Genomic DNA, 25,315 nt, shown 5'->3' with positions numbered 1-25,315 from the left:
GGCCCTGAAGGCTACAATAAGGACTCTGAATTTTTTAAATGTTCCCGCTCTCTCAGCAAGCCGCCCATGACCTTCAGGGCACTGCGACAAAAGATGCAACCTTCTGCTGCCCAACCTGAGATGGTCCCAGTGCTCAAACCTGGGCTGCCACCCCCAAGCACCTATCTGATCGAGCCCGTCCTGACCAACACAGGCAGGAGCTCCTCTGGCCATTCCTCTGGTTTTATTACTGTTTATTACTATCTGGCTCCTCAAGACTGGGCGACCAGATCGGCAGCGTTGTAAACAACGAAACCAAAGCTTAACACCGCTACTCTCGAGTGCTCTGGTTTTATGACTTGTATGATTTTATATACAACTTGGCCACATGCAACTCCCATGAGGGTGGCTGGGAGCCCACTTCCAGGAGGCAGTCCTGTCCTACTAACCAGGGACTTCCTTGGTCCTCCATCTCTGGTGGGCCACTGCAGGGCCCAAAGGCAGCGCCCACACAGCTTCTCTAAGTCACGGGGCCTGACAGTTCAAAGCAGACCCCCTGTGTTGAGACCCGACAGACAGCTCTACACTCTGAAATAACCCAGATTTAAATGAGGTATACAAAAATAAAATCCCCAAAGACAGTCACATATGAATTTGTGCTCCTTAAATGAAAACATTTGTTTGGGGCCTCCAGTTTGGCCTGATTATGCAAAAATCATCAGCTCCCAAGAGGATCGCCCTGCCAGTCACATCACACACTCTGGCGACTGGTGTGAATGCCGGTGGGCACCAAGAGGGGCTACCATCTGCACGACTGAAGAGCCCGTAATTATGTCCGTGTCGCTGGTGCACACGTACCATCTTGTTCCGCAGAAAAAGAGAAACGGCACGATCTGCTAGCTTGTATTGAAGAAACCACTTGTGGGAAAGAAAAGGAAGTCCCGGCATCCCCAGCAGAGACCGAGCTTCAGGGAAGCCACAAGACTAAGGTAGGAAGTACTTGCATCACACCATGGCCAAAGGATTGATATCCAGAATGCACACAGTTCCTAAAACTCAACAAACAGCCCAACTACAACAAACAAAAAATTCATAAAAAATACAAACACCTAATATATATGCTCAACTTCCCTAACTAAGGTGATACCACTTTTTATCTACCAAATTAACACAGAAAAATATTGGAAATGCCCACTGATGCGGAGGGTCTCACAAAATCAGTGGTGTCAAATGGCTGTCAACCATTTGACCCAAAGGCTGTATGTATTAAAACCAAAAAGCCAAACACCCTTTTACTCGAATGTCATTCCTAGGAATCTATTCTAAAGAAAACCAGCATTCATTCCCAAAGATCTACACTAAGCATACCATTTCCATTTTCTTTTTTAAGATTTTATTCATTCATTTATTTGACAGAGAGAGAGAGAGCACAAGCGGGCGGGGTGGGGGGAGAAGCTGACTCCTCGAGGAGCAGGGAGCCCAATGGGGGGGCTTGATCCCAGGACCCAGGGATCATGACAGCCAAAGGCAGACACGTCATCGACTGAGCCACTCAAGCACCCCTGAAGCATCATTTTTTAGAGAAAAGTTAAAAACATAAATGCCCATTTATAGGCATATTAAGGATTACATATAGTACAAAGTGCCCAGAACAGGCAAATCTATGGGACGCTGATTAACGGTTGCCTAGAGGGGGGTGCGGAAGGCAGGAGGGGTCCTGACTAGGGACTCCAAGTGTTTCATTTTGGCCTAAGAATCTTGCAAAACTGTGGTGACAGCTGCACAACTAGTAAATATGCAAAAAGTCACTGCACTGTACCTGAAATGAGTGAAGTTCAAGGTGAAGTAGACATTGATGAAGCTGTGTTTAACCAGATGAAGATGAGGCAGCCGGGTGCCTGTCCTCTGGGCATCTGCCTTCAGCTCAGGTCATGATCCTTGAGCCCTGCTCAGCGGGGAGTCTGCTTCTCCCTCTGGCCCCCACCCCCGGCCCATGCCCGCTCTCTAATACATAAATATTTAAACAAACAAACAAAAATACTGGAGAGACAGAACGGAACAGAAACGGGCCGCTCTGCACGGGGACAGAGCTCCACAATCCCAACTACTTCCGAGGGCTCCCGCGTACTGAGTGACATGCACCCCGAACGACAGAGTCAGTGCAGCTGAACACACTTGCTCCACTTTCTGCAGTTTTTCTCTAAAAAGAGTATTAAACATTTTGGTATTTTCAAACTTCAATTATCTAACAGAATTCACTTACGTGCGGAAATCCACTCTCACTCAGGCAGTCTTAAAGAAAGTGAACTAGAGGAAGGGGGAATGCCCGCCCAGAGAGGGGTCACCGACGAAGACCCACCATACATTAGGCACACAACGCTTCCTTCTGAGGAACGGTGTCTTTCTTCCTTGCCTTCTTGCTTCCGTGTTGTTTGTATGAATGGTTCAGAGAATATGTACAACCTTAAAACAAAGTAAACACATACACAGAGCAAAGCAACCCGGGTATAAAAGGTACAAACCAAGTCCTGCCTAAGGCATGACATCAGCCCAAGAGTGCGGAGGAGACGCACTAGCAGCACATCTGGAACTGGAAGAGACTGGGAGTCCTACAACAGTCCCGGAGCACAGACTGACTCAACTACGTGTGGCCTGGGAAGTCTGTTTACACCTTGGCAAACGGCAGCATCTTCTTAAATGTCCAGATTTTTCTTAAGAACTAGATTTTTTAAAAAAGGAATCTAGGGACTGGGGATGAGGTCAAACTCAGAGGAGAGATTTTAAGCAAACTCTTGATTGTCCTAATTAAAAACTTAAAAAAAAAAAAAAAAAGTAGCCAGAAAGAGCCATTTCAAATAGGTTCCTCTATTTGAATAAAACCACAAACAGCAACCTAGAAGGGCACCTGGCTGGCTCAGTCAGCAGAACAAGGGGCTCTTGATCTTGGTCAGGGTCAAGAGTCAGAGCCCCACGCTGGGCACAGAACAAACTTTTAAAAACAAACAAAAAAATAAACAGCAACCTAGGACAGAACACTCAGTTGTTTCTGGTTTCTTTACGCACTGGTGCAGGGAGACTACCACTTACCACACCTCCTCCTCAACCTCCTTTTTAGGGGACTCACAGGGCTATGAAGAAACAGTCACAATCAATACCTTTTAAACCACTAGTGGCCACAGAAATTGTTTAAAAGTCCCTGGGAGGAAGACTAGCTTCCCAGAGAACAGCAAAGAAAATCTGGTTTTGTTTAAAAATCAAAAACAAAAAATGATGGGGAGGAGACACTTCCACCTACAAACCAGTGGAGACCTCGACCATCTGCTGTGCGCAAGCAAAGTCTCCTGTGAGAACTGGACATTTAAGACGGAAGGGTCAGCAGAACAGGAGACACCACGTTCATGGACTGAAAGACTCCTTCCTAGTCAAGATATCAGCTCCACAAATTCACCTGTATGTTTGAACACCAGACAGACTCCTGAAGATTTTTTTTTTTAAGATTTCATTCGTTTATTTGACAGAGAGAGCACAAGTAGGCAGAGAGGCAGGCACAGAGAGAGAGAAGCAGGCTCCCTGTTGAGCAGAGAGCCCGATGAGGGGCTCGGTCCCAGGACCCTGAGATCATGACCCGAGCCAAAGCCAGAGGCCCAACCCACTGAGCCACCCATGCACCTTGAAGATTTTTATACTTACAGCTGATTCTAGGTTTTTATGGAAAAATGAACGGAATATAGCAAATAAAGCGATTTTGGAGAGAACACAGTCTGAGTAATTACACCACCTGATTAAACTCACTCTAAAGCTTCAGTAATCAATATGGCAACCAGAGTAATGACAGGGTGTGTTGCTGCAGCAAAGGAATGAGCACGCGAATGGCACAGGAGAGCCCAGTAACAGACCTACACAAACGTTACTCTTCTTGACAAAGGAGTAAGCCATTCCACGGAAAAGGGATGGTCTTTACCACCTACGGTCAAGGAACAACTGGACATCCACAAGCCACAAGGAAAAAACCTCAACCCCATAACTTACACAAAAATTAACTCATAATGGATCTCAGATACGAATGTAAGATGTAACACTCTAAGTCTTTAAGAAGAAAACACGTGTAGTGGGGCGAAGAATCCATACAAGAACACTTTGACAAACTAGACTTCGCTTTTCAAACTGAACGGTTCTGCTCCAGAAGGACACCATTATGAGAACGGACAAGCTACAGATTAGGAGAAAACGCGTGTGCGTCACCTCCCTGACAAAGGACGTGCGTCCCCAACAGATAAAGGCTCCGCACTTGACAGCAATAAAACAACCCAACACTCGGACAGACACTCCAAGCACAACACAGACAGCAAACGAACACCGGCAGAGCTGTCTGCCCAGCAGCTGTGAGGTGTGCGCAGATCAGAGCCACAGTAAGATACTACTGCCCACCAGTAAGGGTGCCTAAAACTCAGAGTACCGACAAGACGAAGTGCTGCAAGGCTGCGAATCAACTGGCTCTCCCAGGCACGGACGATGGACGCAAGATGGCACAGCCGCCCAGTGAGGCGTCTGGCAGTTTCTCGTAAGGTCAACCATACTGTGCCACGTGATCCAACACTTCTGCATCTTACTCCAGAGAAAGGAAAACTCGCGTCCACACAAAAGCTGCCACAAAGATTTCGAGAGGCTTCATTCCGTCCTTCAGTGGGAGCAGGGAACGCACGTACACGGGAGAACGGCTCAGCCACAGACGGGAATGGACCATTCAAACACCCACCTCGGACGCTACTCTGAAGAAAGCAGCCAATCTAAAAGGTTACATGCTATACAATTCCATTTACATGACGTCTGCAAAACAGTGAGGGACTGAGGACACATCCGTGATTGCCAGGGGTCTGCAGCAGGGGAAGGCATGACTACACAGAAAAAGCCCGAGGAGGTTTCGGGCCGAGAGAACTGCTCTGTATCCTGACTGCGGCAGTGGTCACACAAAGCTATACGGGTGTTAAATTCACAGAACCCCACCCCCACCCCCGCCAAAGTCAGTTCTACTTTATAGTAATTTAAAAAAACAAAAGGGGGGTACCTGGGTGGCTCAGTGGGTTAAAGCCTCTGCCTTAGGCTCAGGTCATGATCCCAGGGTCTTGGGATAGAGATCAACATTGTGCTCTCTGCTCTGCGGGGAGCCTGCTTCCCCCTCCCCACCCTGCCTGCCTCTCTGCCTACTTGTGATCTCTATCAAATAAATAAAAACAAGATCTTAAGAAAAGGTGGGGGGAATCACCTGTAGGGCAGAAAGAAGAAATAATTTACTGACTCTTTATTTTTTTTTAAGATTTTTATTTATTTATTTGACAGAGAGAGAGATCACAAGCAGGCATAGCAGCAGGCAGAGAGAGAGAGGGAAGCAGGCTCCCCGCTAAGCAGAGAGCCTAATGCAGGACTCGATTCCAGGACCCTCAGATCAGGACCCTGGGATCATGACCTGAGCCGAAGGCAGAGGCTTAACCCGCTGAGCCAGCCAGGCGCCCCTACTGACTCTCTAAACACACACTCCCTTGATATAAAAGTTTCAGATCTTTTAAGTACTTGGGAAAAGAGAACTAAAGGATTCTATACAAAACAATGTACAGTCTGACTCTTCCTTGCCCCCAAGATCTTCATATGGTCTTGTGCAAAGCAGTACACAAATGGTCTGCATCAAAATTTGCTTTTTGAGGGGAGAGGGAGCCCCAAATGTCAAGGAGCCAGGGAAGGGCGACGGGAACAGAACTGAAAGCACGTATGTACTGAAACCCTCGTCTAAGAACACATGCATACCACATGCCGATACACTGAGGTACATAAACTAGGTGTGCTGGTTAACAAATCATGTTTAAATCCAGAAAAATTTCCCAATGACTTCCAACTGTTCCACTCACACAAACTACTCACACAAACTACTGGAAAACAGAGAAAATGGGAGGAGGGGGAGATATAAATAAAATGAATATTAACAAGAGGAATGGTAGCTGTTATAAAGGGTTAGGGAGGAAAATAACCAGAATCACCAGGTATTTTTGGCTCAAGTGCTGTCTCCGTGGATTCTCGTGCAGTCTGTTACTCATCTTAACAGAATCATCTATACATCCCAGTCCCTGGCCCCTCCCCTCCACAGGGGGCCAGCCAACAGCGCCTGCTCCCTCCCCACGGCAGCACCCAGAGCAGCTGGGACAGGGGACAGGGGAGTCGACAGCTACTATGCTGCCCTGATTACCACCCAACCACACCTTCCCCCATGCTGTCAGTTAGTATCAAGACTTTTCATACACAACCCAAGTCAGAGGTGTCTCTGTCCCAACTGAGCTTTCTAGAACTGTTAACCACAACCTTATTCCCAATTAAGTAACAGCACAAGGCTGCCACCGCACATAAACGTGACTTAGGGACTTACACTCAGTTTTTTTAAAATGTAACTATACTATGCAGTATGTCAACATTCAGAAGACCTGGATAACTCACTTTTCCAAATCACTAATGAATGGTACAGACAAGGTTGATTCAAAGTACAAGACGGGCACCTGGGTGGCTTAGTCCCCAAAGGGTCTGACTCTTGATTCCACCTCAGGCCATCCTCAGCTGAAGGTCCCCGGTTCCATGCTCAGCACAGGTCTGCTTCTCCCTCTCTCTGCTCCTCCCCAGCTCGTGCTTTCTCTCTCTCTCAAATAAATACATATCTTTTTTTTTTTAAAGACCAATGAATTTCAATATAATAGAATAGTTAATTCGTAGGGTTTCAAACTGGAACATTGCAATTAACCTTAAGAAGCTACCGAAGTTGGTATAGTATCAAAAAACTGTCACAATTATCTGAAAAGGCTATTAAACTACTGTTCCCTTTACGAACTAGATGCCTCTGTGAGACTGGGTTTTCTATTTCTACTAAAATACACTGTAACTGACAGAAAGCAGAGACAGAGAGAAAGCAGAATCCAGCTGTCTTCCCAGACAATAACTGGTAAAAAATATAAAAATAACGCCATTCCCCATTAAATTTTTTTGTTTTGAAAAATACTTATTTCCTATAAGACATATGTTATTTGTGTTTATCATTCCTCAATAAGTAAGACTCGTCCTAGTTTTAGCTTTTCAGATGGCAATCAATGACAAATGTAATCCAGCCTCCTGATAGCTCTTCGGCGTTCTCATCAGTTTTAAAACTGTAACAGGATCCTGACAGCAAAAACTCTGATAGGCCAAAGACCACACCAAATGGCAGATCTATGGTGTGCCAGGTTAGCTAAACCGGAATTACAAGCCCTACTTTGCAGAGTTCCCACCTGGGAGCCACTGTGCCCCAACTTGACAGGCCGGAGCAAGAAGCCCATGTTCCTTTATGCCTGGGGGTTTCTCTGCCTTCTGGGCCATTAGGGCACCTGGAAGTTATGAGAGGCTCACAAGGATATGGTTCCAGCTCAGCCTCCCCTACCCTGCTTCTCACTCATCTTTCCTTGCGGACTACATGCCCTATGGACTCCAGCACCAGATCCATTAGCAACGGACTGGCAGCAGCCCCCACAGCTATGCATGGTAAAATCCAGTAAATCCGGGGCACCTGAGTGGCTCAGTCAGTTAAGCACCTGCCTTCGGCTCAGGTCATGATCTCAGGATGGAGCCCTACAACAGGCTCCCTGCACACTGAGGAATCTGCTTCTCTCTCCCTCTATACTGCTCCCCCACTGCTTGTGCTCTCTCACTCTTGATCTAAAACAAAAAAATTAAATCTTTTTAAAAAAAATCTGGGGCGCCTGGGTGGCTCAGTGGGTTAATCCTCTGCCTTTGGCTCAGGTCATGATCTCAGGGTCCTGGGATAGAGCCCTGCATCGGGCTCTGCTCGGCAGGGAGCCTGCTTCCCCCCCACCCCCCCCCCCCCCGTCTGCCTCTCTGCCTACTTGTGATCTCTGTCAAATAAATAAATAAAATCTTAAAAAAAAAAAAATCTAATCCCTCTACTGCCACTCTGCAGCTCTGCTCGAACCCTCAAATGACACGGATCTCCCCACTGTGCACCACCCAGTTAATTCAATTTAGTAGTGAAGCGCATGCATAACCACAAAAAGTTTCAAGTCCCTTTATTTTTTTAAGACTTTATTTATTTGCCAGAGAGAGAGCACAATCGGGGGAGCAGCAGGCAAAGGGAGAAGCAGGCTCCCTGCTGAGCAAGGAGCCCTGATGCAGGGCTCAGTCCCAGGATCCGGGGAGCATGACCTGAGCCGAAGGCAGATGCTTAACTGACTGAGCCTCCCAGGCGTTCCCCAAGTCCACTTAAAACATTCTGAATAAAACCTATTGCAAATGGCAGAACCACGAGCGCCGAAGCATCTTCCTGACCCAGCATGAACCACAGCCGAGGTTCTACGCAACGGAGCACGAATCCAACTACAACGTGGAGAAACCTGGGGTGGGACTCTCCACGCAAGAGGCTGGACACGAGAGACCACATACTGTAGGGTTCCAATTACATGAAATGTCCAGAAGTGGCAAAGCTGAAGAAAGAAGAGACTGGTGCTTGCCGAGACTGCAGGGAGAGGGGAGTGTCCCAAAAGAATACAGACAGGATTTCATCTGGGAGCGATGAAAATGTTCAAAATCTGACTGCTGAGGGTTGCACAACTGTGAACATATTCGAACCCACTGAGGAGCATGCTTTGATGGGGGATGGTGATCTATGTGGATTATGTCTCAACAGAAGTTGCTATTTTAAAAATCATGGTGACTAACACATTTTATTGAAACGACTTATTACAGAAGGGCAGGTGCAAATCTAACGATTTATAACTGTTACCAAAGCAGGTAAAATGAAGAGTTAGCATTAAACATTGTGGCATGTTCCCATCGGATTGAAACTAAAATACAAAAACGCAGTACACCCGGACTGGCACAGAAAATGACCCAGGCTCTCCGCTGGTCCTCTGACCTCAAAGTCTGATGGGGAGTAAAGCAAAGAAACAGCACATACAATGTGTTAATTACACGACCATGAACATGTCCAGGAAATACAAAGGTGCTTCTCCTCATCTACTGGAAGCCTTGCCTCTGGCTCTCACCTCCAGTTCCCTGGAACTCATGCGCTCGGCATCCAGGCATCTGTCCCTCACAGCCCACTCCCCAGCAACCACCCCAGGCCTGGTGGCTTCCCCACAGCTGATGCAGTCCTCCTCTCCACTTCCAGAACACCACCTCCTCACCTCCGGGGCACTCTGTTTCTACCCTATAGTAACAACGCGCTCACAGGACCTGTCATGGTCCGTGGACCCTCCTGACGTGAAGGCATCTTATTACTCCTACGTGTCTGCAGACCACGCCTCCCCCGCCAGCCCCAGCCCCACTCAGTGTCTGAGGAGGTGACAGATTAACCAGCAAGTCTGCGCTTTGCTGAGCTGGTTTGGGGCAACTTCTTCCTCAGTGATTACAGAAGACAGCGGCTGGTTTTCCGCCATGCTAGCCCGTTCTATTCAAGGCAGCGCGCGCTACAGGCAGAGCTAAAATCCAGCTCACAGGGAGCATCCCTGCCCCTGCAAATGTTCTGTGCTCTTGGAGACCTTCCATGGCTGTGCCATCCGATACCAAAGCCATGACCGCACGTGGCACCCAAGGGGCCCCTGAAGACAGCTAGTTAGACTCAGAAACTGAGTTTTTAATTTTCCTTAATCTGAATTAGCTTAAACCTACTCAGCCATGAGTGGTTGCGCTACTGGACGGTCTAAGTCTAGAAACTGCTCCATCTCTCAGAGCCTTGGTCTCTTCATCTGCTGAGCAGGAGGCGTGACACTTTGTGCTCAAAAGCAAAACTCCATGACCAAGTGCCTTCTGATAAAATACCCAAACACTGAATTTCAAGAAAAATATAAAGGCTTTAAAAGAAAATGAAAGGACTTCATTCATCAAAATAGAAATTAGATTGCAGGGACGCCTGGGTGGCTCAGTTGGTTGGACGACTGCCTTCGGCTCAGGTCATGATCCTGGAGTCCCGGGATCGAGCCCCACATCGGGCTCCCGGCTCCGCGGGGAGTCTGCTTCTCTCTCTGACCTTCTCCTCGCTCATGCTCTCTCTCACTGTCTCTCTCTCAAATAAATAAATAAAATCTTTTTTAAAAATAAATAAATAAATAAATAAATAAATAAAAAGAAATTAGATTGTAAATAACAGCCTCTGATTTCCAAGGAAATACTGGCCCTAAAACATTGGGATTTGCAATAGTAGTTCTCCCTCTCCCCATGTACCTCCAAAGTAATTCATAACCGACTCTAAATCGTCCTCAAGACTTACGAGTGTGGCAGCGACCATGCTTTCCACGTAACCCCGCGATACTGGGACTGAGTTCCCCATCAAGATGACCACCAGCACCCACCCATGGTGGGTGAGCACACAGACTTGTGGGGCTGGCATCCGGTAACATGACGCTCATCTCAGAGATCATGTGCGCGCACACACCCCAACTAGGACACCCATGAGCCACCTCCCTCATCTTCACCTTCTCTAGACACTCCCAAGTCAACCGGCTTGAAGGCCTCAATACTGCCAGGGTGCTGCTCACTGTGGTAGCAGCTACCTGGGCATTACTGCGTGTTACCCATGGTTCTGGACATCTTCACTCCTGGCCACATCCTTTGAGGCCAAAACTTGTGTCCCCTATCTTCCTCTTTTTTCCCTGAGAAACTCAAGCACAACCCATGACCAATAAATATCCTGAATCTATTACTGTAGCATGAGGGAGGGAAGTCATCTGATGTGATGTCCAAAAAGGCACATTTTAGAGGGAATTATAGAAATGAAAGATCCTGTTCTCACACAGTGCGAGGTCTTGTGTTGTGCTGTGTGGGCAGAGGGGACGTTCAGGAAAACTAAGACCAAGAGGCCATGCTGACTTGAGCTTTCTTCAATTGGTTACTCAACAGGCAAGGACTAGCTAGCACTCACCATGTAAGGGTTTCTTTATTTAAAACTGCTCTGTTGGGGCACCTGGGTGGCTCAGTGGGTAAAAGCCTCTGCCTTCGGCTCAGGTCATGATCCCAGGGTCCTGGGATCGAGCCCCACATCGGGCTCTCTGCTCAGCGGGGAGCCTGCTTCCCCCTCTCTCTCTGCCTACTTGTGATCTCTATCATAAAGAAATAAAATCTTAAAAAATAAATAAATAAATAAAACTGCTCTGCTACAGTTTTTGACTGCTACAATCACTTTTCAAAGCAAACATGCTGGGACACCTGGGTGGCTCAGTTGGTTAAGCTGCTGTCTTCAGCTCAGGTCCTGATCCCAGGGTCCTGGGATCGAGTCCCGCATCGGGCTCCTTGCTCAGTGGGGAGCCTGCTTCTCTCTCTACCTCTACCTGCCACCCTGCCTGCTTGTGTTCTCTCCCTCTCCCTGAGAAATAAATAAATAATTAAAAAAAATAAACATGCTTCCCAAAGTAGCCTACACACACACCCATATACATATAAACACACTTAAACTTTTTTTAATTCCCTGTCATAGAAAGAGGCCCGAAAGGAAAATATTCAAAATATGCCATAAAAGCAATGCCACAAAGCTAGCTGGCAGCTAATGAGGCAAGGAGAGTGGCCACCCAGGTCACCCCGCTTCTTCCAGCCCCTGCTTCCTTAAGGAATCTGGGGCTCTGGTACCCAGGTCCACAGAATCAGGGACTCTGAAATGCAGGACGTTTGCGCCCTGAGCCACCACTAAGCCTTCTCAATTTTTTATCACTCCGCATACCCAGAGTTCTGAATGGTCTGCTTTGGGGATGATTTCATTTCAGCTCAGGATCTTATTATAACCTGTTACTGAACACCTGATCCAGTTACTTCCATTCTCTAAGCGGGGAGGCATCTGTCTACCTGTAAAGACACACCATTTTGCTCTGGATCTTCTTATGCCACCATATTCCTCTTGCTGAAGCATACATGCGGCCCCCGCCTATTTTGGCAGTAAGCTACTTTCTCTATTCAAAGCATGTGGTGAACCACACAAAAAACGTTCAACTCGGACGGCCAACTGCCGCGCAGCACTTTAGGCTAGTGAGGTAAGCGACGCAGGAGAAGGCAGCACAGGGGTGTCACTAAGAAGCAGTAACCACAACTTCTATGACCAATGGGGCCTACTGGGTATGACGACTTGTAAATAGCCGTGAAGCCAGACTGCACGGGTTCGAATCCTACCACTGACCCTGAGGATGACCCAGTGCCCGGTCTCGCTCTGCTGGGAACCAGGGATGATGGCGCATGTGAGAGCTGTAGTAAGAAGCGTATGAGTTAACACACGGACAGTCTGGCACACAGTGAGGAGCCCTCAGTGAGAGTGAGCTGCCACACACTCATGGAGCGGCTCCAAAGCCTCCTACAGGTTTGGGGCCGGCTACATATATCGGGCACACACCTGCTGCTTCTCACCCACTTCCCGGGTCCCGCATTAGTTTCTGGTTGCTGCTCCCAAGGATTACATAAACAGCGGCCTGAACCACGCACACTGATTCTTTTACAGTCCTGGAGATTAGAAGTCGGAAAACGGGGCTCACTGGGCTATCATCAAGGCGTCAGCAGGACTCCCTTCTGGAAGCTCCAGGGGACAAACTCTTTTCTTGCCTTTTCCAGCTTCCCCCATTCCTCGGTTCCCCTTTTCATCCTCAGAGCCAGCGACCGCCTTCCCACCCCATCCCACCCCACACCACCCAACCTGGACCTGGACCTCCTCCTCTCACATATAAGGACCCTTGTGATCGCACTGGGCCCACTGGGCGGCACTGGATGATCTCCCCATTAGGGATCCTTCATCACCTTTGCCATGTACGGGAGTACATTCACAGGCTCTCGGGACTGTGACATGGACATCTTTGGGGGCCATTATGCCACCCACCACAGATCCTAACCCTCTGCAACAGACGCACAGGTCCCGATCCGACCAACCTTATCATGCCATTCTACATCAGCCTCTGACCACCCCAGCGGTCCCTACCCAAACCAAGCTGTGTCCTCTCCTCAACAAAGCCGCAGCTGACCCACACCCCTCCCCAGGGGAGCCAGTCCTGTCCCTGCTTTGTGGCACAGACCCCTCCTGTCCACCACTCCTCAGAGCCCTCCCCTGAGGGCCTCCCCTGCACATGGGTTCCAGGAACCCGCACTCAGGCAGTCACACCCCGGGGAGGCCAGCACTACACCTGCCAGTTGAGAAGCGGATCCAAAATGTCTGTCCTGCAAACCGGACTCTTTGAGCACCACGGCAAGCAAAGCCTGCGGCCACTAGGGTGTGACAGAGTCAGAAGCAAGGCTCCATCCCAGAACCAAACAAGCAAGCAGAAAGGACAGGGCTAAAACGGACATGCCCTGCGCAGAGTCTGCAAACTGGTGTCCCTCTGTGGACCAAAAGCACAATGAAGCACCAGCGTAGAAACTTTCCAGCAATCTGACTTTCCCCCAACACCAAAGCATGGGGCCAGTAAGGGTGTGGTCAAAGCAGTGTGGCACATCACATGGGGGACTATGTCACACCTTGTGAGAGTCTAGTGTTCATGTGTTAACTGTAACCCGAAAGTAGGTGTCACCCACAAGCATTTCTCTGAATGAAAGGTAACTTAGCTATACATTTAATAGGATACAGTTGAAGCTGTCCATAGAAAAATTCTGGAAAACCACTGTAAACCACCCACCCCCAATTCTCATGAGTATACCTCCACAGTGGTGGGCTCACAGGAGTTTCAGCAAAACAGAAATGGTCTGGGTAAAACATCATCCCCTACGAGTAGTAAGACATGCCGTCCATCCGAGCAGGAAGCAAGATTATTTGTTACTTTATTTTTTTTTTTTAAAGATTTTATTTATTTATTTGACAGAGAGAAATCACAAGTAAGCAGAGAGGCAGGCAGAGAGAGAGGAGGAAGCAGGCTCCCCGCTGAGCAGAAAGCCAGATGCAGGGCTCGAACCCCGGACCCGGGATCATGACCTGAGCCGAAGGCAGCGGCTCAACCCACCGAGCCACCCAGGCGCCCCTATTTGTTACTTTAAAAACTACTCCTGTACTCTGCATTCCTTCAAAGTGTGCATGTAGGCTTTCAATAGGGGGAAACGGCTATTTCACACAAAACTGTGTTTGGTTACCATGTTGGAACGACACAGTTACAAGTGTAATCGAGTTTCTTTATATTAACAGCCTATACACACACTTTCAATGAACTTAAACAGTTTCTGAAATTTTCTTTTTCCGTATGTGTTTGTTCTAATAACTGATTTCAACAGTTAACTTTACATTTGTTGACTTTAATAATCAACTGGGGCTTGTCTTTTGTTGTTCTATTTTATTTCACTTAAGTAATTTTTTACACTGTATTTCTACAAAATATGGTTTAGAAACTGTCCATAATGGACTAGAAATTTAGGGGAAGAAACCCGGTTCTTCATCACAAATAACCAGAGAAACCTTGCTGTATAGGGCTTGCCCCAAAGAACTATTTTATTCATTTTACCTGAATTTTCCCAAGACATACTGTAGTTTCAATGCTACCTGAGACCCCTCCACGATCTGAAGAGAGACCGTGTAGGCCAGCGCTGGCCACTGACATTCTGCCACTGATGGACACGCCCTGGACCTGCACTGCCCAAGGTGGTGGCCACCAACTACATGTGGCTATTCAACACTTGAAATGTGGCCAGTCAGTTGAGGAATGCTTTTTGTTTGTTTGTTTTAATGGAAGCCCTACACCCACTGTGGGGCTTGAACTCACGACCCTAGATCAACAGTTACACACTCCACCGACTGGACTGAGCCAGCTGGGTGCCCCAATTTTATTCCAATCCCAAAATCTCTGCCCCGCGGCTAGTGGCTACCACATCGCACTGCACAGGTCCTCATCCTAAGATGGCATCTCCCCCCGCCCCCCACATGAAAACAAGTGGATTTCTGGAGAAAGATGGGTCTAAAGTTGGAACATGACCTCGATTTGTTCTCATCAGAACCAGGAGACCTCAAGAGCTTCAGAGAATGAGGAATCCTTCCAGCGAGGGCCGCACACTGCTCCCTCCCAGGAGAAGCAGCTCCTCAGCCACCGCAGCTCCCAGTCTTGAGAGGGAGGGTCAGCCCAAAGGCTGGGGCTCAAGAAGGGACCAGAGCACCCTGCCCGCCTCCCCCTCCAGATGCTTCCGAGGGCATTCTGCTAGTCCACCCTCTCTGTACACCCTCTCAATCCTTAACACACTCCTCAAAATACACGAGAGTGTGGCTGAGAATCGTGGGGGCGATCCTTCCAAGTGTCTGATGCTTACACGACAACAATGTGGACTGAGGAACGTTTTAAAACCACTGCACATAGTTTCTCCGAGTAACGTCTCCCCCGGCGTAAGAACATACCGAACGGGGTAAGACATACCGGTTCGGTAAGACATACCGAACGGGGGCAGGAAGCACGAGGAAGAACTGGGCGCTGCAGCCACAGGGAACAGTGGAGAAGGCTTACAGGTACTTGTTTGACGAAAGCCACCGCACAGGGTCAATTAAGCGCCCTGAGACAGAAGGTATTCCCAAAAGTGCATTGATGAAATACACCTGCAACCCCAGCCGCACTGCCCTTACGCCTGCTTATAAGGGGCCCTCCAGCAACGCGGTTTGCTCAGCAGACACATCGAAGCAACAGCTCGTGGCTTCTCCTGAAAAAGCCCCCATCAACTCCTCAAAGTACTAGGAATCGGGTGGCAGAAGGGGGAGCAGAGAAAAGTTAGAAAGCCAGCCAGACACCCTGGGGCGTATCGCGCTCTCCAACAGAGGTCACCTTAATACACTCATACAACCAATTTCCACACCAGAGGCAGTTGAGCAACTCGCTGTGAGAGCCAGACCTTGCCCAGGTGGGTACTCCCGAGGGCTGGTAACTAACGCAAGACACTGCCCTATCGGTCTCAGGACGGCAGGAAAACCGATTTAGTCACCAGCATGGAATTCAAACCAGAGACAGCCCTGGGTTTTCATACTCTATGCCAGGCAGAAAAATCACAAAAAAGAGTTGTGGTCACACAAGGGAACCTCTTCCTCTACAGCTTTTAGATTTTCAATGACACTTCCCCTGCCCCCCCCCGCCAAAAGAACAGAGGACCACCACCTTGAGACTTGGACTCAAGTCTCTCAACACTCACGCTTCAAACACTGGGTAAGCTAAAGCCCCCTCGGGCCAGGTGTCCTGGGCGCTTGTAAAGAACACCTGGCCATCTCCGACCCTATGAGCAGCGGTGACCTCAGAACGGAGGGCTGCACCCCTCAAGGTTGCCCTCAGAACTGAACTGTCGGGCGCCTGGGTGGCTCAGTGGGTTAAGCCGCTGCCTTCGGCTCAGGTCATGATCTCAGGGTCCTGGGATCGAGTCCCGCATCGGGCTCTCTGCTCGGCAGGGAGCCTGCTTCCCTCTCTCTCTCTCTCTCTCTCTCTCTGCCTGCCTCTCTGTCTACTTGTGATCTCTGTCAAATAAATAAATAAATAATCTTAAAAAAAAAAAAAAAAAAGAAAAAGAACTGAACTGTCTACAAGGCAGCATACGCAAAGCCCAATGAGGGCCCAGCCCACACACAGCACGGAGCTCTGCACTCACTGTAACCCCCTGGAGGTTCCTATCCCCAGCTCTCCTCAACCCCAACGACGACAACGTGCAGTCACCACTTCTCAGGGTGTGTCCTCCCAGACGCCACTCTCCCTCCCCAGTCTCCTGCTAGTCTCTCGCTTAGCCAAGTCATCATCACGTTCTGGAAGCATTTAGCTCTTGCACAGGTCAGTGTATTTCATGAGATAAGAAACTTTCTTGTTACCCCCACCCCCTACTCCCACGCTGAATTCACCAGCCCTCAGAAGTAGGTCTGCTTCTCTTGAAGAGAATTTCAACACGTCTGACTTCTCAACTCATCGCCAAGGCATGTGTTAACTTACTAGAAAGATGGCAGAACTGACTCTTGCCTATGCATGACACTCAAAATCCTGCTTCCTCCAACTTTCTTAAGTCCAAATTAGTTCACAGCAAGTTCACGAGCAGGTGACCCGAACATTTAACTGCCACAGTGCGCGCTAAGAAATACCTGGTTACACCGCTTGGCCTCCAGAGTAAGAGCCTTTCAACCTGGAAATCAAACAGAAATACCCAGGCTACACACGTACTACTGATCCACAAAAGCAGAAAGAATGACAAAAACACCTTTCAAAATACTCAGAAGAAACCTTCAGTCATTCAAGAATGTCCATCAATGCCCTGTCTGGAAAACAAGCTTCTCCTTCCAAAAGGATCAAAGATGCCACTTGAGGGGCGCCTGGGTGGCTCAGTGCGTTAAAGCCTCTGCCCTCGGCTCAGGTCATGATCTCAGGGTCCTAGGATCGAGCCCCACATCGGGCTCTCTGCTCAGCGGGGAGCCTGCTTCCTCCTCTCTCTCTGCCTGCCTCTCTGCCTACTTGTGATCTGTCAAATAAATAAAATCTTTAAAAAAAAAATGCCACTTGAAGCAACTGACCTTCAAAACAATGACACTGAATTAGCAGCTTATGGAAGCAACATGGGTTTACTTTACTGCGGCTTTCCCTTCCACACACCACCTTGCCAGCCAGCCAGCCAGCCAGCGCCTGTTCTACCACTTAGATTTAGAATTGCTGTTTCCTGAATGAGGATCTCCCACAGTACAGTGGACAAAAAAAAAAGGATGCCTTCCACAGAGACCACCGCCAAGGAAGAGGCGGGGACACGTGTGGTGACCGCATCATCTACAGGACTCTAATGCAAGCCAAGCAGCTGAGACGACGTTTCTGGTGTAGAAGGGGACACTGGAACAGGTTCTGAACCACCGTCCTGGGGTATCTGTTCTGTTTGCATTCCAGAAGGAGAGGCCACCAAAGCCAGGGCTGCCCCCATGAAGCACAAACCTGCGTGTGCTCAGAGCTCAAAGCACAAAGGAAGCCCAGGCCAATCCTGAGGATCCCGATGGCCCAGCCTGGACTGGACGAGTTCCCACATCCAGGGAAGACAGCCCACCCGTGCCCTCCTAAGCAGGGGGAGGTGACAGGGCACAGCAGGCCTGTGGGCAGTCTGTTTTCATAGGCGTGTGAGCTTTCAGAACGATGGAAGCAGAAACCAGTAAGAAGGTTGTTGCAAAGTCCCAGCATGAGGCAACAGGGGCCTCCTTTAGGGTGGTGGCTGGAAAACCAAAAGGGCTTCGTAACAGGAGGTGGGGACCCAGGGAAGGATGCAAGGCCGACTCCCAAAGTCTGGAGACGCAGTGACCTGATTCTCCACTCCAAATTCATCACTAGATGCTTGAAAAGTTTTCTAAGAACAAGAATACGCTCATCGGAGGGTTACTGAGCTCAGCACACTTCAGTACCTGTGTCACAATGCCCCAGACCCCCTGGTCTCCTCCATTACCCACTTCATGTTTCTTAAAATATTAGGCCATTAATCTTGAGTAACTATTGAGGCATCTCAAGTCCAGGATTCCATAATGGTGCTTAAACTGAGGCTCGTTATGTTTTCTTCCTAATCCACATGAAGATAAAATTCCTGTAGGGCACGGTCTCCACACCACCCAAAATCACAACCTGCTCCGTTCCTAAGTAGATCGCTTCCTCGGTTGCGAGGCACTTTACGAGGGCTTTGTCCCTCCTCCCTCACAATTACAAGATAGGACTGACCTCCTTTTGGAGGATGCAGAAAAACTGAGGCACCCAGAGCTTAAGCAACGTGCCATGAGGTCACACAATGAAAAGGCAAAGTCCACACTCAGACTCAGGCCTGGCCCGAAGCCTGTGCTCAGACACCACACCGCCCTGCAACGAGGAGCTGTTTACTCAACGGCCCCTTTCTCCCTTTCCACAAAACTAATCCCAAGAAAATAAAAATGAAGGAGGAAATTATTTGCTTTCTTCCCGTATTTGCGGTTATCAATCTTTTATTTGTTCACCGATAGTCAAAATCAGCAGCCTGAGAAACTCAGGAGGGGTGATGCCTGTGGGGAGTAACTTCCAATCCTATCAAAACCTGACAAGCTCAGAGTCAGATGTTTCTAGGTCTGGCCTAATTTCTTCTCTATTTCTTCTGGGTTTTCAGAGTTGGTTTTCATTTCGTAGCCTCGAAGAGTTCTTTTACCAACCAAAACTAACATTGAGAAAAAAACCAAGACTCTCATATTCTGTGATTTTTGTCTGGTTACAGAAACCTGCATTTTAGAATAAAATGCACGGGTTTGGTTTATCCGGGTGCATGTGTGCAAGGCAACTCACTTTCCACTCTCAAACCTGCCTCGGCAGCACAGTAACTTGAAACTCTACCTACCCTCAGGAATTTAAAAGAAACACAAACCCACCCGGGCTGCTGCCCCCCAGACAGAAAACACAGACGTCAATGATGAATTCTTTGCAAAAACTGCAGATGACTCACTGATTTGCTCCCAGCTTGGGGTCCTGAGAGCAGGGGTCTGAGTGTTGTACAAAAAAAAGTCAAACAAAACTGTCTGTCCCCATTAGTCTCAGAGATTACACCGTGAAACACAGACTGCTCACACGGGCAGGGCAGAAGAACCAGGGAAGGAACATCAGGGTACTTACATTTGCGCTAGCCAGTCTATGCAGCAGGAACAAGGCCTTGGGAAAACTTCCTGTTGACTGGACCCGGCATAACACAGACCAGATTATCACCTCTCCAAGTACTCAGGGGGCAGAGGGCTGCACAAGTCACTCCTTCAGCCCCTCGGACTGCACCGCCTCTGAGTTAGACAATGAATAAACTGCTAAGCAAATTCCTTCCTGGCCAGACCCACTAATGCCACTGCTCCACAGCTCTGTGTGCCTCCCGCCCTGAACCGTGGGGATCAACGGCTCCAGGCCTCACAGGAAGCATGTGGTCCGACCCCGATGAACTGTCAGCACGTTCCCCCATCCCCTCCCTGTTTGCCCGTCACCCTTCATAACTCTCCCAACTGCTCAGAACGAGCCATCTTTAAAATAACTAATCCCCGAGCGTTGTTGTTCTCCCGTGGATAGGCTAGGACTGTGCACTGCGCAGAGTTCAGTCGAAAGCAGATGCTATCCCAATAAAGTGGAGCAGGAGGAGAGCAAACTAACATTGACCTATTGATAGGAAAAAACCAACCAACCAAACCAGTCTCCCAAGCTCCTTCGAAACCTGCCCTGCCCAGGAGGGGTGGGTAGGGTGCTCCTCATTGACAAAGCCTGCCTTTCCTTAAGCTCATCAGAACCCTGACAGTTTGCAGCTGCTGATTCGACTGGACTCAGGGCAAAGACACCCAACAGGTTCAAGGTACTACCACAGCCCGACATATGAAGCCAACTAGAGTTGATATTCACTAAATTCCACCCCTCTGGCTTTTTAATACCAAGGTTTCTTTCATGCTTTCCGATCCTCAACTACAGTATATAAACCTAGCACCACGTTTTTGCAGTGAGAAGGCTAAGAAAGGCTGGCATAGACGGCCTAAGGCACAGGCAGCTTTCTAAACCACACACCTGTGGGTGCTCACAGGGCGCTGACAATCGTGGCAATCACAAGTCCTACAGAGACAAGGTACCTTCTGATAACGAATGTGGGACACGGGTCCACTCAAAAGAACCCAGTTTCTTAAGTTTAAGGAATCAGCATTACTAACTGCAACCTTCACCAACCAATTTTGAGATTTTAGTGCATCCCCACATTAATGATTTTAGGAGTGACCTTTCCAAAGCGAACTTTGATGATATAAAAATAAAAGCCCAGGAGGAAAGAAAGTAGTCTGGGAAGCATGCATGGACTTCTGAAACCTCTCCCACCACCCTTCTACACTCCCCAATCTTACAGAAAAGTCCTCGGAACTTGTGGGCAGGACTCCTTCCCCAAACACACAGCTCTGTCCCAGAAATAGGCTCTTCAGCGATGTCCACGTTTATTACTTCTCACCCGTGTTCAAAAACACTTGAAAAGTGGTGAGACAGTGGACATGGGACATCGGTATGCCACCACTAATGGACTTTTGTCTTGACGGACTGATATTCAAGAAGGACACTGAACAGCAACCCTTTTTGTTATACCGCATAAAAAGAATATACAAAATTGTCTCAACGACATATTCCCTCGACTGGCTGCTTTAATCACATGTGCCAAAAGCTCTGGGGAAGCTACTGCCTTGCTGAGGCCAACCAAGATACACAGCCCAGGGCCCTGGTGTGGACTCTGCTCTCCTGTCCCCCATTACTGCCATTGTTAAGTGCCACTGGGAAGCGCTTTCTGCAGGCATTTCCATCGCTTTGCGTCCTGCAATCCGGCAAGCCATTTTTTTCAGTGAACATCCAGTTACTGGCAGTAAGTCATTCACAGGGGAATACCAGTCCTGGGTAAGCGTTCCCACCAACCATGGTGCAATGCCCCCACACGTGTACCCGCTCCACAGGACAAATGGTGCTTTGCCTCCGCTCCCTGAGCAAGATTCCATTCATTTACACAACGCGAGATCCCCGTTCAAAGCAAGTAAGAACATTCACTGCCCCGCTCACTCAGGTACCCCCTTTTTACTCCTGCCAGTCTCACTCCTCGACGTAGGTAAGAAAGCGATCTTTTAAGACTTCTTTGCCTTTGCCCTTAAAGTAGTTGGGACCACGAGAAATAAAAGATGCCTTCCAATGACCACCTCCGCCCGAGCCATGTAAACCCAAGACTCTTTACATCAAACCTTTACAACCAACACCTCGTATCTCAAAGTACTTGGGAAAACTGCGGGCACATGGGCAGGAAATTTAGTTACCTTTGGAGTCAGCTTTGATTCGGATGTAGGTAGTCATGTGCAGCGAGGGCTTTGGCGTAGTTTCAAACACACACCTGGCAGGATGCTGACTGCACCGCACAGAGTGTGACACCAAACGGCCCCCCAAAAGAGGTAACTTAGAAACGAAGAGCGCGCGCGCGCGGCTCAGAACTCGGGGCCAGTCCAAAGGCTGAGAACATGTGCCTTCCTTGCAGGTGTTTCAAAATGAAGCCCGACGCTAGGAAGTGGCGTTTTAAAAGCGATCCGGGGGGAACGCCTCACAGCCCGGGCGGGCTCTCCGGGGGATCGCACGAGAGCAGGTGCGGGCGAGCCCCGCGTCCGCGGAGGGCCAGAGCGCTCCCTGAGCTCGCCGGCCGGAACCAGGCCAGACGAGGCAGGCCCCGGGGACGCCCGCGAAGGGGCACGGCCCCCCGGAGCCCGGCTCCCGACCCGGCGGCCGCCAGCAGCCAGAGCACGCCCCGTCCCTCGGCGGCCGGGGCGCCCTAATTCACAAGCCCGGGCTGCGGGCGCTTTGTGCCGGGAGGCGCCCCGGACAATGAGCCGGGCAGGGGGCCGCCGACCGCCCCCCGCCGCGGGCCCGGCATGACGGTGCAGCCTCGCCCGGCCAGGCCCAGGCCCGCGGCCGCCGGGGCCTGCTTAAAGATGGCGAGCCCCTCGCGTGGCTCCCGCGGCTCCCCCCGGCCACAATGGAAGGCGCCCCCCGGCCCCGCCGCGGCCGGCCCGCGGGCCTCACCTTCCATCTCCATGTCCTCGGGCTCGCTCAGCTGCTGCTCGCCCGCTTTCTGCTGCTGCTGCTGCTGCTGCTGGTGGTTCATGTCGGCCGCGGCCTGGGCCTCGCCTGCGGCCGGGAGCCCGGGCTGCGGGCCCGGCGGGCGGGCGGCGGCGGCGGCGGCGAGCCGGGGCGGCGGCGGCGGCGGCGGCGGCGGGGCGGCCTCCTCCTCCTCCTCCCGCGCGTCGTCGGCGGCGGCGGCGGCCCCGGGGCGGCCCGCGGCGGGCGGCGGCGGCGGCGGCGGCGGCGGCAGGGAGACGCGCACGTACTTGCTCGCGATTCGCCCAATCTCGGCGCCGAGGCGGGCGGGCGGCCGGCGGGCCGGGCCGGGCGGCCTCGTCGCTCGCTGCGGCCGCCGCCGCCGCCGCCGCCGCGGGGCCCGCCTCCCGCCGCCGGGGCCGGGGCTGCGAGGCCGCGGGCCGGCCGGGGGCGGAGGGCGGCCGGGCGGGGGCCGCGGAGTCAGCCCCGCCTCGGGCCGGGCGCGGCGGGAGGGAGGCCTGGCCGGCCGCGGCGGGCCTGCGGGGCCTGGGGCCGGCGGGAGCGGCTGCGGCGCGGGCGGGTGAGGGGCCGGCCGCGCTCGGGGCGCTCCGGCCTCCGCCTCCTCGGCGTCGTCGTCGGGGCTCCGGCAGCGGACGCGGCGCCCGGCGGCTCGGCTCGGCTCGCTCTCAAAATGGCGGCGGCGTGAAATGTCACATCCGCATGGGGGGCCCGAGAGCGAGCGAGCGAGCGAGCGGAGAGCGGGCGGGCGGCGCAGGGAGCGGGCGGGCGGGCGCCGAGCCGGAGGGCGGAGCAGGAGCGGAGGGCGGAGCAGGGGAGGCGGAGCAGGGAGCGGCCCGCCCGCCGCCCGCGCAGCCACCGCCGCCTCGGCCCGCCAGCTTGCTCAGGCCCCCGCTCCCGCGGGGCCGCGCCCCCCGCGCCGCCCCCCCCCCCCGCGCCCCTCGCGCCACCCAGCCCCTGAGCCCCCGGGAGCGCCGGTGCTAGTGTCCCGTCCTTGGGGGAGGAGCGCCCGGAGCCCGGCCCAGCGCGGGGACCTGGGTTCGCCCCCGCAGACCCGGGGGCCCTGGGAGAGGCAGCCGTGTGACCTTGGGTGTGTAGCTGACCAGGCTGCTTAGAACAGGGTCCGGGACAGAAGTGGGAAGACACGTACCACCAGTGACTACCGTGGTCCTTAGTACTAGTTGTATTTAACCCCGCACCCCTTCACCGAGCTGCCATATATACACCCAGAACCTAACGTGCGAGATCTTATGTTCTCGCTCTAGTCCAAACCAGAAAAGTTTAGTCCCTCGGAACCGGCCCAAATACCTCTTCATCTGGCATTCATCGGTTCCCCTCACAGCAGCCCAGACTAGTGATTAGCGTCTTAGCTTTTCTATGGTAACCGAGGCTGCACAGGTGAATAAGAAAATGGGCAAAAAGGATATACAACTCCACACATCTGTCCATCTAAGTGACCATCTCCAGGGAGAGTATTATTTTTGCCCTAAAACGGCCAGAAAAATTGTGATTCCCGTCCCACTTTCTATCTCCCTATCTCCTTTTCCCTGCACTTTTCTCCAGCGCAGTTACTGTCCCATCTCCCCACACCGAAAAGAACGTCTTGTGAGCTGTGGTGTCCCAAATACGTGGGACACCGCAAGGACCCAACAAATATTTGTTCAATGAATGTAGGATTCAAATGTGACTGGGCAGCCTCGCCCCCCAAGCATTTCAGATACGGGAAGGATTCCCACCAGTGGGATTTCTTGCTAGACCAAGGAAGCCAGCAAACAAGAGGGAAGGAGTGACTTCACCAGGAATCAATCCCAGTCCCTGGGTCACCCCCAGATCCCAAAGAGGTGTTGTTATTCACACAAATTCTCACAAATGCTAATGAGATGTTCTCAGATGCAAAGGAATCCTCTCCTCCAGCTCTCTAGAGGCTTGGGGGAGGGTAGAAAGGACCTTTGGGGTGGAGAAAGGGGGGGCAGGGAGCGATACACAATGCTTACTCAGGTTTTACACCACCGAATCTTATCTTCATGGATGGATTCAAAACCAACCAGGGAAATAGATGAGTAAAAACGATGCCCTGTATGGTGGGTACCTTAAACCGGGTATACCCATCCCATGAAATACTATTTGGAAATTAAAAAGAATGAAGTACTGAGACATGCTGCCACGTATAGGAGCCTTGAAAATATGGTGCCCAGTGAAAGAAGCCAGACACAAAAGACCACATAGTGAATGATTCCCACTACGTGAAACTCCAGACCAGGCAAAGCAAACTATAGAAACAGAAAGTAGATTATGGACTGAGGGGTTGAGGGTTTAAGCAGTGTCAGCTCCTAGGCACAGGACTTCTTTTGGGGAGTTCTGAAAATATCCTAAAACTCGATTCTGCTAATGGTTGCACCACTCTGCAAATATGCTAAAAAAACGCTTCAAGTGGGTGAATTGTATGATACATGAATCATATTGCAGTAAAACTGGTTTTTTAAAAGCGCTATCTTGCAAAGGACAAGAATGAGTGAGGAAGGCCAGGATGGGAGCTGGTCACAGTCTATGGGAGAGACAGAGATGAACTGGACAGGTGTGGTGGACACGGAGAAAAGAGTTCAGGTCTAGGTGTGTTGACAGGTTGAACTGGCTGGACCTGCGGATAGGCTGGAGTTGGGTGGGAGGGGAAGAGAGCTTGTTTTAAGCCTCTGAGCTTGTGGTGATTTATTACACAATAATAAAACGTGAAGAAAAATAATACCTGTCTCCCATCCTAGAAGCATCTCAAGGAGGGAAACATCACAGCTGTATCCTCT

General features: G+C 50.7%; 1 protein-coding gene across 1 annotated transcript in view; it reads right to left on the bottom strand.

Annotated features, from left to right (window-relative positions):
- The window catches only part of LOC111155980 (ubiquitin specific peptidase 7), a 63,610-nt gene extending 40,994 nt beyond the window's left edge, over positions 1–22,616 (bottom strand). The window contains exon 1 of the mRNA XM_022516477.1: positions 22,485–22,616. Within this exon, the coding sequence (XP_022372185.1) occupies positions 22,485–22,566 (82 nt within the window). The 5' untranslated portion in view covers positions 22,567–22,616. The remainder of the gene's footprint in view (positions 1–22,484) is intronic.
- Between the last annotated feature and the right edge of the window lie 2,699 nt (positions 22,617–25,315).

Source organism: Enhydra lutris, unplaced genomic scaffold (genome assembly GCF_002288905.1).
Source record: "Enhydra lutris kenyoni isolate GAN:26980312 unplaced genomic scaffold, ASM228890v2 scaffoldscaffold45, whole genome shotgun sequence".
In the NCBI taxonomy this organism is placed as follows: Eukaryota; Metazoa; Chordata; class Mammalia; order Carnivora; family Mustelidae; genus Enhydra; species Enhydra lutris.
The sequence above is the reverse complement of the archived record's forward strand: the minus strand, read 5'-3'. Positions and strand labels throughout refer to the sequence as shown.